Source organism: Dermacentor variabilis, chromosome 7, assembly GCF_050947875.1.
Source record: "Dermacentor variabilis isolate Ectoservices chromosome 7, ASM5094787v1, whole genome shotgun sequence".
Classification (NCBI taxonomy): Eukaryota; Metazoa; Arthropoda; class Arachnida; order Ixodida; family Ixodidae; genus Dermacentor; species Dermacentor variabilis.
In genome coordinates, this window is record NC_134574.1 from 128,673,475 (window position 1) to 128,689,603 (window position 16,129).

The window sequence follows — 16,129 nt, forward strand, 5'->3', positions numbered from 1 at the left end:
GGGCGAGAGTATAGCACGACCCGGGGGTGCAATATTTGGGTCCTTACGAGGTTGCCGGTCACCTATCGTCGCAAACAACCGCGATTGATGTCCGCCGTGTTGTTACCTCCCAGTTAACCGCGGAGAGCGCGCGATGCAGCTCCTTTCGATCTAGTCATAAAGAGTGTGGTTGGAATTCAGCCGCGAAATGTGTATGCGTGCGTGTGCCAGGCTCTACCAAAGATATTGTCCTCACATATGCAGTGGCATCGAGATTATTTGTACGCGTCCGACGATGTAGGTACCTGCGGTAAAGTCAGGGCCATGCTCAGGGGAGAGGGGGGTGTAGGGGGTTTTCATAGCATGGTTCCCAAATGGGACTTTCGGCCTCCCAACGCCAATCACTCAATCAGTGTTTATTCCTGTCACAAAGTACACGAAGAAAAGAGAAATAAAATCCAGCCGGCCGTTTTTCTCTCGCAGAGCGCGCATGTCTTCTATTATATGTCTATACGTGTTTCCAAGACGGACGTGTACTCGCCGTTACGTGATTGGTTGCTTGACGGTGGGCACGCGCGGTCGCCGAACCAATCCCAGCTTGAGGTATGGCTACTTCACGTGTTGTGTAACAAAGCGTGACACCAGTTGATTTGTGTCGTTCAGTTTGTTGAGCTACACTTCCAGCTATCCATGTATAGATAGTATTCATGCTCATTGATTATATATCTAGTCAGCTGTGTATCCCGATCAAGGCGGCGTGAGCCCCGTGTAAGACGGGCCTCCGTCGTAATCGCCCCCCCTCAGACTATACCTTTGGCTGTACGTTCCACAGAGCCGAATGTTTAATCAAAATGCAGACAAATTATGGGGTGAACCTAGAAAGTGCGAGAAATTAGTATTGTTCTGTCTGTGTAATGCATTAAAACTTACGCCATTTCGGATTAGCGGTGACGTAGACGCGAGCAGACGCGTTGGTAGATGTCATCTTGTGGAGCACAGTATAACCAGATATGACACAATTAAATCTATTAGTGCAATGACCTACGACACTCTGCTTATGACCGCTTGTCCAAAGCACTGCCAGTGACGTAATAGTTAACTAGCAGTCCTTTCTAATTTTTTTTTATTTGGCGGAAAACACCTATGTAACATTGTAACGTCTTCTGGTTGGACAAGGCACACAATGACGTCACTACCAGCGTTGTTACTACCATCCGTACTCTTCTCCAGCGACGCGGCATTTCGGGAAGAGTAATAACAATACTAAACCTACCTTTTCTCTATATTAATACATCGGCGTTGGTTACCGTTCAGAATTAAGTGCGATAACCTGCACATTGGACATTTTTTTTTTTATTCTGAACGTGTATTCGTCTCGAAACCCTGACGACCTTTTGTCTAATCATGTGACGTGTGAAACACGGAACTAAATTTCCCTCAAAGTGAAATTTTTCCTCATACGGTTCATTTATACGTCCTAATGCAACCTATATATACAGCCGCCGAATTATGCCGTGGGCAAACTTTCGAAAAAAAAAAAAAGTTCGGCAGCATGTTACACTCCTGTAACGCGGGAAGGCGACATAATGAACTGCAGTGTTAAGTAAATGTATGGCGTCGTAGGTCGGCCTCCTCAACGACACATGCGGGCCCCCAATGCACTGCCTAAATGTTCTTTTGTTCTCTTTCTTTACGTTTTCCTTTCTTTCGTTCTTTCTTACTTTCTTTCCTTCCTTCTTTCTTTCGTTTCTACATTCATATTCAGCTCTTGCACCTTTGCTTGCTAACGGGAGTATGAGCCATTCCCGATGTCGATATTTCTTGTCTCGCTGGGCCAGACGCCGCTCTTTTCGGGTATGATCCATTGCAACGAGCCCCACTTAAGGCTTTCGCGTTAATAAAAAAAAAAGAATAATAATAAACATTCCTCACAATAAAGGCACTTCTACGAGTACGTCGTCTGTCTTTGGGGTGCTCAAGAGACAATAAATCCACAATTTGCATATCACCATTGCGAGCAGCATTTTTAAAAACAGAACTCGAACACATGTTACTGAATTACTGAAGCGCCAAACAGACGACACAAGAAGAGACACGGAAAGCGCTCGTCCTTGTCTCTTGTGTCGTCTGTTTGGCGCTTTAGTGCTTCAGTAACATGCGCCAACTAGCCCCCCCCCCCCCCACCAAAAAAAAAATTCTGCTTGAACTCGAACATATGAGTTGATAAATAAATTACGAATAGAGGATATGATTTGCACCCAAGCGCACGTCTGTGTACCCTTGTGCGAATCTGTATACGACAGGTTATCTCGCAAGCGAAATAGTTTCCACGGGCCTGCGTTGTTCGCGAGAAACCGCTCGGTGTAGTACCAGTCGGTGACAAAAGTTTGTGGACCGCACCCGCAGGGAAAACGCCGAATTTTGACATGGCCTTCTCATGCAACTCCCAGTCAAAAAAAGGGCCAGCTAAATGTTCTCGTTGCCTCTCGCTTCTTCGTTGTACACGCTGAATTCGGCGCAGTGCTGGTGGTTTTCGCGTCACACACGGTCCAGAAAATTGCGTGCCCGAATGTACGCCCGCTGTGTCAGCGTGAGTACGCGCCAAACCTTTCGTACTTAGTATGCTCAACACGTGGTATGACGAATGCGGGCGCAACAGATGGCAAATGTATAGCTTTCGCGAACGAAAAAAAGTCTTATTAAACTCCCATCCTTCCTATCCACCCACGCACACCGTTTATTTGTCTAGTGGTTCCGAAAGCGCCACGTAATTCGGTGGCGCTAAACAAATTTCGTTTTGGGACACCGTAGAACCGTGACCGTCGATTCATTCCCGGTTCATGCGTTTCTTCGCATTGCTGCATGCGGTGCTCACGTTGACAGGCGGCTTGTAGAACGCTGGCTCGGCCACTAATGTTTCAAACTGCTTCCTCCGTGCAAAGATTCGCGTTGTATGCCACGACGTTGAATCAAAAGTCAAACTTCGGAATAGCTTTATACGCAAATCATTAGGAGGCAAGTACACGTCAAGAACAGTATAGGGCTATCGTCTGAGGGCGAACCCCTGAAAGGCCGCAAAGATTTGCAAACGCGATTTTCAGCATAATTGCTGCAGTTTTCAAGGAGGAAAAAAAAAAACACGTACACCTGGCATGGTGAATATTTCATGATGAATATTTCTCGAGCACACAGTCGCACACGAAACACAGAACGTGTTGCAAAAGTCTAGAATAACATCTACGAATGGCTAGGGCAGACTTGCTCTACGCGAGGAGGTCGAATAGACGTGCTTCCAAACATAATTAATGGCCTATGTTGGAAGTATAATGGCTGGACTACACTAGCATATATTATATTTTATCTGCGTTAACCTAGCTTGCCACTCCTTTATGGTTTCAGTGGAGCCTAGCTCGATTAGTGCATTAAAGGTGCCTAAATAGCGAACGAATATTAATGTATTTTTTTTATTTCACACAAAAGTTAATGAAATGCCAGAACGGCGTGTGATTGTACTGCCGGAGTGTGATTATACTTACGGTGTGAGTTAAATGCGATACCGCGGTAACACACATACGCAGTGTCCTTGCAATTTTTTTTTTTTTAAAGCTGGCTCCCCTTCGACCTTATGGCCGTATATTCCCAAAGCTGCGAAATGCGATACTTCGTGCAGAATTTCGACGAATTCGGTCGAGCTACAACGGTGAACTGCAATGGTGAACTACAAAGTCGAGCTACAATGGTGTGGGAGTACACGCTGCGTGGCGCTGACGCCATGGTTTCGGAATCTCACGTGTTTTTGTGGCGCGAACATGGCGTCCGCTCGTGCGGCGACAACTCACGAAGGTGCACTTGCTGAAGCAAAAGGTAAGAGAAAGGCAGGTGTAATAAAACAGATAACGTTATCTGGGTATTGCATTACGGAGTATAGTCAGATCGACTGTGGAAAGGGTTAGTGGTAGCTGGGGATAGGCATTCGGAAATGTTGTGCTATATGCTTAAGGTCGGTGATAGTGCCAGGGCTCGAAGGAAACCAAATATCAGTTCGTAGATTAGCGTTATAAGAAGCCCATGAAAAAAAAAATGTAGTACATGGAGACATGGAATGGACATCTTTCTATGGGTTAGGAATACTAAGTAAAATCTAACTTGTGGAAAGAGACGTACAAGAAACAGCATGTTGGGTGTATGTTGAGTGTATTTGTGTAGACGAAACATGTGAACTCTCGCTTTCTCAGAGACGAAAAATAACGAGAAAACTGGCCGGTAAGTATGCAGGCCTCATTACGGATAGAACAAAGGAAAACTACAGCGTAGCGAAGATCGAGATGAAGCAGGGAATATTCTACGGTAACTCGAGGGGCAGTAAACTTTTTCTTTTCAGGCTATGGGGCAGGCTGCGTAATATGTAACAACGTGAAGTCATTTAAGAAGGTTCACAATTACCCAAGAATATGATCTGTCGGCATACTAGCAAGCAAAATGTATTTTGCGGAGACAAATACGGAGAGGTTGCTGGGATGTCAAAATACACGCCCAGAAATAGATTAAAAAAAAATGGGCTCAGTCTCCACGAAGCCTTGGGGTTTAAAGACGGTAATGAACGGGTAAACATTACGGCAGCAAACTAAGTACGATACTTTTGGAATGTTGATGGCGCAACCGGTAACGAACCAAAGCGATGTCGAATATGAAAATTGCGTGTTTCAGAATGATGTATCATCTATTTGCTACAGCCATCAAGGACGTGGAATTAAAACATTTAGGCTCTTTAACGTTACACGTGAACTTTAATAGCATATGCCGGAATTAATGTGGTGGCACCAATGACGTTTTGGGAGCAGGTGCAACCGCCCAGTTTCAACGCGGAATTCACTCATAATCATCGTCAGTGTTAGCGCGAGTAATTTAGTTTAACCTTTTTTTGCCCATGTTGGATTATCACGAACCCTAATGTACCAACTTTTAAACTAAGTGTCCTCGTATGCTTTAATAAATACAGGCGAACAAAACTAGAAGCCTTGAACCGTCTGCTTGCTTTGCAATCACCGTAGTGCGCCTTCGGTTCTTCTTCTTCTTTTTTTTTTCGCAAACACATATTCGGTAGTAGAGAAGTAGTTTCCACAACCAATCAAAGAACAAGTGCCTACACGCTTCCTCTCCTATATGAAAAATAATGTACAGATCCAGTGTACAAACAAGCTCGCAGATAAGCGATAGCTGACCACGTGTTCACTTTGACTAAACCTTCGCCTTCGCGCTTTTTTTTTTTTTTTTGTAGGGTTAGATTACGAAACGACGTTCATACCGAAGCAGGATTTTACTACTCCCTGGTAAAGCGGTATTCGTCCCAATCGTGCCAACAATTGCGAAAATCGTGCCAGTGAAAAAAAAAGGTACCTCGAGTACACGCTCTCGAAGTCGTTAGATATAAATTCGTTAAATTAATTGGTAAACGTGTATCCTGAAAAAAAAAAAAAAAACAGTTTTAAAAAGGTATGGCAGCGGTGGGATTCGAACCCACGCCTTTATCAGACTGGTGCCTAAAACCAGCGCCTTAGACCGCTCGGCCACGCTACCGCGGCTACTCGGCGCCTACCAGATGAGACGGTATCGAGCTGACGGAATTATTTCATTGAAGCAATTCAAATAATGAATTCTTCCATTGTTGTGCGTCACTCGCCGATCATATAAATTTGCGCAGAGAGAGGCAGCGACTCACGACTGCCCATTGACTACCGCTAAATGTAAGCAGTGGCACGGGAAACTTCACAAACGTAATGCGTTGCTCGACGGTCGAACCGGTCGTCGTCTGCTACGAAACCTAGCACGCAATTTTCATGTCGCAAACGGAGCACCTCGCATTCGCCCCTTCTGCACCATAGATTTTGTAACTCCCTATATCCAAACGTATCGTTGTTCCACTGAAACTCCAATGCAGAAACATTAAAAATGTGTATGTACAATAAAATGAGAATGCGCCTCAACAGGAGGGAATGATTGCGGAGAGGGAGATGTCTCTCTGCGTGTGTGTGCGTTTTTTTTTTTTTTTTTGCGACCCGTTAGGTAGCACAGCTCAACACCTAAAGGAAAAGGTGTGGGGGGCTATAAAGAAAACACGCCTGATCGAATTTACGAGTTCCTTATTCACGATGTACAAAATTTTCGAGGGTCATATCTATTGCACAAGTGCATTAACTAATTTCGTTTGACAAACTTTATTACTATAATTGTCAAATCAAATAGGGCAGTTTTCTTCTTGTTTACACGTCTTTATTCGAGAGTTCCAGCTATGATGCAAGAATGCCAATTAAATGGCACAGTTGCTTTTTTGCTGCAAATGAGAAGATTTACGACAAACAGTCACAAGATCAGTTCTTTTATCAACATGCTGCATGTGTAACGAGTTACCCTTAACAAAAGCACAAACTTCAGAAGCATCTGAAGCATATCTCCCGCTAGGCTATCAACTGAAGTCTCCTGTAGAACAACGCTTGTTGGCACCGTTTCTGCTCAGCACAGCTTTTGTACTCCACAAGAATGAAGGACCTTCGAAGTGATAAGCAAAGCAACATTTTGCAGACACCCGTGCACACGATGTATCAAATGAAACACATTTGATATGTCATAATGAAAGCAGATGGAAAAGACAAATAAACAAAGACATGTGGTTGCTTTTATTACAAACAAAAACAATCTTCCTTGACTGTTATGCCCCTGATGCAAAGTTGAGGTAGGCACACAAAGTGATGACGGGCTCGTAAACACTTCATACGCACCCTGTGGACGGAAAGCATGTTTGTGAGCCAAAAGTTTCATTTTGGTTCAGAGTCCTTCCAATTTCATTGCCTCAATAAATGCATCATGACAGAGCGAAAGAAGCATATTTCAAATGTCCCCGACTGTAAAGATGGTTCACTTCTTGAACAGTGCTTGGAGCACATTTGCTCGGAGCACTTTTGGAACAACTCGTATGGTGAGGGAAACCCTTGTCTCCCTCTGTAGCACTGTGCCCTGTTTCACGGAACAGGCATCGACGTTCTTGATGGAATCGTCGATGATGTCTTTCGTCCTGCCCTCAATGCCATGGAGGTAATCGGTGTACATGGCCCCGCTTGTTATCAAGAGGCTCCGCCGCTCCAGCAGAAGTGAGCCTATGTGGGAATTCGTCTCCGTGTCCTGCGTAGGCATTGTAAACTTGTATCACGCACACTATCACACACCTGTGCATGATTAAAGGCACCTTGAACTGTCTCCTAGAAAAGGCATGGAATGTATCGACTGACCATCGGCCAGAACGTGTTGCAAGACGTTAGCAGAAATGGAATGACCGTGATTTATAATGATAAAATCAAGCATACTATTTGCGATTTCAGTAGGAATTGTAATTTACAATTGGCATGGAAAGTTGCGAAAACTGGTATGTGGCGCGAAGTGGCATTGAAACCTTAGTACTTGAGATGTGTGCAATCAGATTACCATACGCAAGTCTGCTGTTATTAAGTGCACCATACTTATAGTTTAAAATTGCAGTCTTTACGTCACATAGACATTTGCAATTTGATCTATGCACATTACGACTAAAGAAAAGCGGCAACGAGTGAAATGGCAAAGCCACGGTGTCCCTCAATGCATGGTACGGGTAGGAGGAACGGGTAGCACAAGAATTGGTTCTCGGTTGTCAAAATATCTTCAGATTAAAAGTTGTGAAATGCACTTTGTGTGAGCAGCAGAGTAATTGGCAATCAAATATTCTGCCATTGCAAAGCCTTGCAGTGTCACCATTCCGTTGCAATGAAATCGTCTTTAGAGGCATCAAAAATGTACGTTTCAGAGCTATTGTGAACAAAACAGGAAGTAAGGCGCATGAATGTGGCATTAAACTGAGCCCACCGTGAAATGTTACTTCTGTGCAAAATCCAAGCCAGTGGCTTAACTGTAACTTAACTAACCAGCCAGTGGCTTAACTGTGATAGTCATGTTTAGCTGGTGCTCTTATTTAGACAACAGTCAATGAAAATTAGAGATACAAGCTAGTTTCCATGCCAGTAACACACCTTCATTTAAGACACCACAGAGCACAACAGAACTAAGAGTGATTCCACCTTATCAAGACATGTATACTATACTGTTCAATACAGAGCCTAAGGTGGACATTAACGGTTACATATGTGGCAAGTCTCGATACCTTTGCATCGGCAGTTACTTCGCAAGTTGTGCTTTTCCGTGGCTTGTAGAAATCGATGACGGTACTCGAATTCAAGGTGATGTTAGTCACCACTGGGTAGTACAGTGGGCCATCTTCGTGAGGCTGTGACGAGAAGACATCAAAAAGAAATAGAAAATTACAAACCCTTCCCCAAACGAAAAATGGCTGCAAGCGAAGCTCGGGGACTGCGGCTCTCCGTTGTCGTAACACCTCGGCTTCGCACTCCCTCACGGCGAGGTCGGCACGTTGACGACGAGCCCTTTCTCGAGCGAATTCCAGGCAGCGTTCATGAAACGCCGCCTCTTCTTCAGCCGAACGCAAGAAGCGCTCCTGTTGTTTGAACACAGCCTGCTCTCCAGCAGAACGAGCCAAATGCAGCCTCCCCATCTGACTGCTGGGCGCCAAACTAGAGGGCGCAAAGCGAGTAAATGTGATCACCCTTTCCCTCCTCCAGAGGGAAGGGTGCCTGTGATTGGCTCATGCCTTGCGCTGTGTCTACTTCTTCAGGCATATAAAATCCTGCTTTAAAGGCTGCGTATGATGGTCCAACAGTGGCTGAATCGCTTAGCGTGGTGGTCTCGCAACGCGGAGGTCGGGGGTTCGAATCCACAGACCGACAAGCAATTCTTATTTTCACGCAGCTTGAGTTTTTTCATACAGCAACACTGACGCCGATACTAGCGAGGCAATACAAGCGTCGCTTGAAAACTGTTACTTTTGCTAGGATGTCTTGCCCATCAAAAACACACCATGCCTGAAGCTTAATTAGCTCGACTTCACCTGTGTCCAAATGATCAACATCGATAGCGTAAATAAAGTGCTATGAAAAAAATTGGAGGAAAATTTATTCTCTTTTCACTCTGTAGCCGTGACGAGCTGCTTTGCACAAAGCAACAATGTGCAGAAGCACCGGATGGCCAAAAGTCAACCAGACCATCTCTACCACAAGTATATCACATAGGCACAGCAATGAAATCACTGAAATCTTCTTTTTGTCAGTGTTGTGTAGGCCTGGATATGTACAAGCATATCAGACAGCAAAGCCTTTCCACAGAGTCACTGACCTCTCTAATAAAGACCTGGTTCCCAGAAAACAGGCACGTTTTAACCAATCCTGAGGATGCATAGTCATGCCAGAATGAAATATAGGTACTTCAGCCGGAATGCTAAGCATTGGTAAGTACTGGCGAATGTGGAAAGCAAAATGTGCAATCCATTCAGTTTTCTCACTGTCACATTTCATTCTGCGATAACTGTATGCAAAGTAACTCAGTCATGTAAGCCACAAGTCTGTTCACAAGCTCATTAGAATATTTCCACGATCATCAGTGACCAGGAAGCGCATGTCAGCCTGCACAAGTTGAGTATTGGTGGGAAACATGCAGCAAAGAGACTGATAGGACTGAATCCATTACAGGAATAGGTAACCATACAAGGTAGAATATCGAGGTCTTCAGGAAGCAGAAAATATTAAGGAGATATAGGCAGAATGCTACACTGATAGGCATTTATAGAGTACCTCTTTAGCTCAAGCAGGCTAGGTGACTATGTGTCACCACCCATGGTTAAAGGGTATGCCAATAAATCATCATTCTTCTCAAGTATGTTCACTTTGCAGAAGCTTTGGCGTTCAAAGCCGATGGGAGTACTCCACTAACTTGTCAGCAGTGAAGACTGGCAACAAACAAAACCAACAAACAAGGGATGTTCACAGGACTGCCACAGACGCATGCCATTGAGATGAAGCAGAGATAGGTAAGACTGCTAGGTTATGGAAACATGTGCCTCGGGTATGCTAGGCGATTATCTGTCACCACTCGATGCAAAGGGGATGCCATTAGTGATCATCGTCAAGTTTGAAAAATGCATAATTAATTGCACACAAGCTGCAATTGCAATCACCCGAATGAAAACATAGCCACCTGCTAGCTACAGACTACAGTAGTGCTACTGAAGACAGGAATTGTGAAAGTGGCACGACAATGGTTTGTGAAACCCACCAAGATTCCTTCACCAGGCTTGTACTCGTTGACGAGGACATGATTTGGCAGCTTCTCACCAAAGACTCCCAGGCTAGCCACTTTGGCAGATATGTCCTTCAGCCACTGCATCAAGGTTGAGTGTCCATCAGCAAAAATCAATGCAATAACCGAGATGCAACTCTGCCTTACGTACCTCAATCAGAAGTGAAGATTTCGCTGAGCATACAAGAAAGCTATGTCTAGTGAAACTTTTTAGTGCGCATGGCCTCGTCAATCGTACCGTCAATTTTCACACTAGCTTGTACTATTGCAAGTGCTCTCAGATCAAGAGAAAATCCGCATTCAATCGGACCTATACCCTTGCCTTTGCAGTTTCACGCTAGCGTTATTCAGATTCTAGGTTTTCTTGCACATAGTAACGACTTGGCGTGTGCATAGCGATGGGAGGCCCCGACCACGGCTGACAGTTTATAATCAAGATGAAACGAATTCTCAATTTTCCGAGCATTCTGATGAAATGGGAGCGACGCAAAGATGCAGAAAGTTTCAAACGAGTTCAAAGCACCTTCTCCATCTCGCGCGCTCAGTTATTCGTTATCGCAGTTTAGCTTCGGGCAATATCAGAAAAAAGTTACTTGCGGCAGAGCTTCCGAAACCATGCCTTTGGGATGGGGCAGTCCACCTGCGAAGGTAAACCGAAGTATAACGTAGACTTTTACTTAACCATGCGACCTGGAGTTCGAATTCTGTCCGCCTTAGTACCCACCCCAGTTCTGGAGCCGCCTGCGGGCGAGTTGGACCCACTTTGGCTTGGGTGCGTCGTAGACTTTGTCATGGAGGTATTTCTCTTCAATTTCTGTGATGAAATTCGGAACGTAGTAGACGCTGTCAGGCAGCTGAAAACAAGAGAACACTTATACTACACCGATCGCACGAGAAAGTATTGAACATGGCTTCCTCGAACGCATGCGTTTCAGAAGTTTTTTACTAACACAAAACAACGAATGTAACGACCCTCACCGACGTGATTCGAAATTTGTCCAGATCACCGGCCAAGCCGCACATGGGCGCCGCCATGTTACCCAAGACGAATTTGCTTTTGTCTTCGTGATTGGCTACAAGTGATCACGTGAACGCTATCAACCAATCGCTACATCGGTTCAGTTTGTGCGCCTTTCGGTTTTTGCCCGCTGGTGTGTGTATTTTGTTGCCGTCGGAAGACGACGATGCCCTGAAAGCAATCGCCGTTTTATTTGGATACAGAAAGATTCCAAAACTACCAGTACGTCGCATGGCCGTCAGGAGCTGACCGTGCATACCACTGGAAACATCGGACGGTGACTCGAAATGGGGCTTGGCTAGCAGACGTGTCTCGGAGGTTGCGAGTTTTTATCGCTTTGCGCGCGCGTGTATGTGAAGTGTGCGGCATTGCCTTTTGTAAACCGGTGGTCCAGTTTGTCCCGGGCTGCTGATAATCTACGAGACCTGCACGCTGCGTCGTGCTCGCAGATTCGGCGCAGAATCACCCTGCGACTCGCCCAAGATGGTTGTGAAGAGACCCGGCGTCGGCGAGGCGCCGCAGCCGAGACAACGTCGGCACCACTTCCTCGAAAACGTGCAAACCAAGACGTTCACGCCCTTGGAATACCAGGTTAGACACACCTGACAGATACATACATGGTTCACTCCGTCTCTCCTCTGCCTGGTAATAACTCGGACACAAAGTTTTTCTCGCCGAAAGTTGTCGTGGACCGCAAGACGCAAGTGATACGCTCGCGATTTGCGCCGTTTCGTACGACAAGGCGCCACTTCTCGCATCTTTCGAACGGGAACATCTTGATCCCGCGAGAGCCGATCAAACACTGCTTGCCTTGGGATATTTTATCTGCTCCTGCGGTGCCGATATCTCTCGTTTTCTTGTTTGCTGACTATCTTGTGTAGCTGCGATAACGTGCTGTCAGCCAGTGGCTCGCAGCTACCGCTGACTTCCAGATTGTGTATGCGGGGTTTAGCTATGTTGCGATGGCTGCACACATTATAGCGAAACGACGTTCGAGGGCTTCATTCTTGTCCTTTGGCAATTCATTATCCTCGCATATGCCACGACACCGATGCTGCTGCTTGTGGCACGATAATAGCAACAAGCGCTTTATTCATGTCTCATGGGCCGTGTTCCGAAACAATCCATTTCGGAGATACTATCGCCGTCAGGCGCGTCCTGATTGGCTGGTTGAGCAAAGTTGGATGACGTAGCTCATCCGAATTCGCTAAGACAGCCAATCTGTGCGCGCAGATGGCGAAGGCATGGTCGAGGCTATAGTATCGCTAAAGTGCATCGGTTTCAGAATATGGCCCACGCCATGATGTCATATCAGCGGTTGCAGTGAAATTGAGTGAGATCATTGCGGTAGTTCTTGCATATTACTAATCCTTCCACAATAAGTTGTCTCAGAGGCATCGCGTAGAGACACTGACACTTACAGAGAATAAAATGTGCTTGGTAGATGCTGGGCATTTGCAAAAGTCACTCGCAGGTTTTGTTGTCTCGACAGTCTGTCTCATCAGTAACTGCAGAAATGGCTTTGAGAAAGTCGCTCCCATAGTTCTGGAATTTCATCGCTCTCAGTAATGACTCAGGCGTACGGTGGTAGTGGTAAGTAGAGTTGCCGTACAAAACGAGGGAACACGTACATAGTGTCTTTGTTTTGGGGTAAAACCCAATAATTCTGGATTTTTGCACCCCGAACAAAATTTATAAACATAGCATTAATCTCGATTTCTCTTCGACATTTGCTCCTTTCTAAAGAATAATAATAAATGCAGGTGTAACAAAGCTAATGAACACTGCCCAGCGTTTGTGGGCAATTGGTCAAGATATATTATTATTATTGTTGTTATTGTTGTTGTCGTCGTTGTCGTCGTCGTTGTTGTTATATGAATATGGTAATGCCTCATTCTCACTCAACACTCGAGTGAAGGCCAACATATATAAATATACATAATCAGGGTGTGCCAGTGCCGAATGAATGAATTAGCTTGTTGCTTTCTTAGTAGCCCCGTTTACATGAATGTGACATATGGCACATTGCATTGCATTTCCTGAACTTTACATGCATGTAAATGGCAGTAATGTACTACAAAGTGGATTAACGCAGTGTTAATGACGTGTTCATTGCGAATGGCAGCTGTGATATTAGGAGGATGTTTATCCAACTACGTTACATTCATCAAAGGGTGGCTGAGTCGTCTAGTTAGTATTCCACTAATTTTCTTGCAACAGCGTACACTGGTAACCAACAGGTTAATAGGGACGAAAGGCCCGACATGTCCCTAGGGTGGACACAGAAATGCTCCTGATGCATATCATAATGTACATCAACAACGGCTTTGTAAAATAAGGAAAAGCATCACGTTTTCTACGAAGCATAACCATGTGCACTACTTTTTTTTTTCCTTTGTTTAAAGAAGTGCAGATAAAAAAAGTAAAGAATAGATTGCAAAACCTGTCTCTCTGTTGTTTGTTCTTAATGTCGTTTCATTTCAATCTGTTAATAATGCCTGGCAATGATGATTTGTATAGAACTGAGTTTGTCACATGATTTGCGAGCAACTCTCTTTGCCTTTACATGTTCTTACACATTTACCATCTATTACATGTTCCTGTGTGGAATTTCACTTATTCAAAGAGAATATTTGTGTCCATATGGAGGGAATTGCTTGAGTTAATAGTTCGTGAACCTTACCAGAGAAATCCCGGACTTTGGGCTGCCAGACAATGAAACCCCTGATTTTCCCCCGTGTATTCCTATTAAAAAATAACCTATTTCTTGCTCCAATGAATGTGTATATATATATATATATATATATATATATATATATATATATATAGTGCTCGAAGTGCCTCCTAAGAAAATAAGGGCACTACCTCATGAATAGCTAATCTTGAGATTTTTATTTAGTTCGAAGGGCTGACAGGGACGCATCTTCAAAACTATCTTTTAAGACAGATTGCTCATTCTTTTTTGGTCATTGTGAATCAGTGCATAGCTCAAACAAGACACGTACAAAGGAATATCATCACACATATTTGATGATGCTCAAGCGAACTGTTTATTTGACAGTAAGAGGGCAAAATATATGTCCACAAGAAGAATACAATGAAAGAGAAAGAAAGAAGTGAAATTTGTCCCTGATATGTTTGTAACCGTTATCAAGAAGCAGCTGACCTACACGCAACCTGTCATTGGTTGTTTGGGCACCTAGGCACTCATAACAACATTACCTAGCATCTAGGTGGTCTTTATTTACCGTGTTATAGAAGTGACCCAAAGGAAAGCTTGTAAGTGCCACCCAGAGATGTAGCAACAGGACATACAAACAATAATCAATGACTACAGCCACACGTGCTGACAGTGACAACTACAAAGATGAAGATACAGTTTATACTTAGTAAGCACTCGCCTAAGTACTTGGCTGAGTACTTAGGTGAGCACTCGTTTTAACTGTATAAGCCATAGCTAAGTACTAGACAATTTATGCAAGTGCTTAGGCCAGTGCTAATTTTATTTTAGCAGTCTACTGCCCTCACCTGGTGCGTTTTCAACCAACTTTTGACTGCGGCTTATACATAGTAGACTTTCCTTCCCTTCCTGTCTTTAATTTCTATGTCTCTCTCCCTTCCTTCCTAAGGAATACGCAAGCATTGCACCTTTTCCAGTTGCAGTTGCCTGCCCGCTGATTCCCACATCTTTCACTCCATCAATTGTATATATGTTTTTAAACCAAATGATATAAATCTACTTGGACGGGAACAAGCGTGGTTTTATTTTCCAGCAACCTCTTTTGGCCAAAGGAAATAATGATTGAGAAAACGTAATATCAGCCACAGATGCTGCAAGTCAGCTGAGGTGTGTACACTTAAAGGTTTACGGTAAAAAGGTATGATAAACTGGATTTGTAGCTTACGCTTCTGTAATACGAGAAATGTCAGTTTCATCGTAAGATTTGGTGAGGCAGAAAAGATGCAAGAGCAAACAATGGGCTTCATGTTCGTGCTGTTTTTCCACGCGGCATTGGCAAAATTTGGACAGCACCTGCCCGTTGCTTGTTGGTAGTTCACCTGCAAACAAGGATTGTATTGTATTTGCCTAATACTTAGTCAGCTCAAATTAGTCTTGAGAATGTTCTCTGATAAAGATAACTCAGACATGCAAGAGTACTCCGAGATCCGTTACTTCATACTGACGCATCAGTGCTGTAGCTTGGGCACAAAATTCAAAACTTGTCCGTTCGTTTTCTCCATTAGTAATGAGCCCATTTTTCTTTGTATAGATGCTAATCTCATTTTTGCAAGAGTACCTCAGACTGAACTTAGTGTAGCATTTTGGTGTCGCTTAACAGCTGTCACTGCAAAATGTAGGGGTGTGTGAATACTAAATCTTGGGACCAAATCGAATACGAATTTAATAGTGCAAAGAATGAACCAAGTATGAAACACTTTTCTAATCGTTTTTTAATAATGAACAGTCATTTTCATGATAACTATAAAATGATGTTCACTTCCCAGTATTCATAATGTAAGCAAGTTTCTGTAATTATGCTGCATGTTCTAAGTGCCATTTATTAACATAAGAAATGGAGCATTAGGAACAAATAAGCAGTTCGTTTGTATGCACAGGAACTTTTGGCGAGCGCAAAGTATTTTGACTTCTCGAGCAACATAGTTTGTTCCACTGTGTAACATCTCACATCCAGCCTATTATGGCAGCGAGGATGAAATTTATCATTTTGCTCCAATTTTGTTCTATACACTGTTGACGATTTGAGATATTCAAATACTGTTTGATTCAAAAACCGAATCAAATGAGGCAATATTTGGTTTGTTACTCAAATGTTTCCAATATTCGCACACCTCTAGTTAAATGTGTTGCTAGGCCTTCCCCAATGCCGGCACATATTCAGC

At 44.0% G+C, this 16,129-nt stretch overlaps 2 protein-coding genes and 1 non-coding gene across 4 annotated transcripts in view; 1 reads left to right on the top strand and 2 right to left on the bottom strand.

The window, feature by feature from the left end:
• Positions 1–5,475: 5,475 nt before the first annotated feature.
• On the bottom strand, positions 5,476–5,556 carry TRNAL-UAG (transfer RNA leucine (anticodon UAG)). Its single transcript has one exon. It is a non-coding gene; the product is annotated as a tRNA-Leu (tRNA).
• A 1,074-nt stretch (positions 5,557–6,630) lies between these two features.
• Positions 6,631–12,991, bottom strand: LOC142587899 (putative RNA/DNA demethylase ALKBH6). Of its 2 annotated transcripts, none has more exons than XM_075699241.1 (6): positions 11,845–12,991; positions 10,934–11,063; positions 10,803–10,849; positions 10,186–10,290; positions 8,165–8,287; positions 6,631–7,155 (listed from the first exon to the last, which is right to left on the bottom strand). In XM_075699241.1, the coding sequence occupies exons 1-6, from the start codon at positions 11,983–11,985 to the stop codon at positions 6,892–6,894; spliced, it is 810 nt and encodes a 269-aa protein (XP_075555356.1). In that variant the 5' UTR covers positions 11,986–12,991; the 3' UTR covers positions 6,631–6,891. The 2 variants fall into 2 exon arrangements, with proteins under 2 accessions (XP_075555356.1, XP_075555357.1); XM_075699242.1 differs by lacking the exon at positions 11,845–12,991 and adding an exon at positions 11,188–11,283.
• Dcr-1 (Endoribonuclease Dcr-1) overlaps positions 11,341–16,129 on the top strand; it is a 54,422-nt gene continuing 49,633 nt past the window's right edge. Inside the window, exon 1 of the mRNA XM_075699237.1 lies at positions 11,341–11,818. Coding sequence (XP_075555352.1) covers positions 11,711–11,818 — 108 coding nt within the window. The 5' untranslated portion in view covers positions 11,341–11,710. The remainder of the gene's footprint in view (positions 11,819–16,129) is intronic.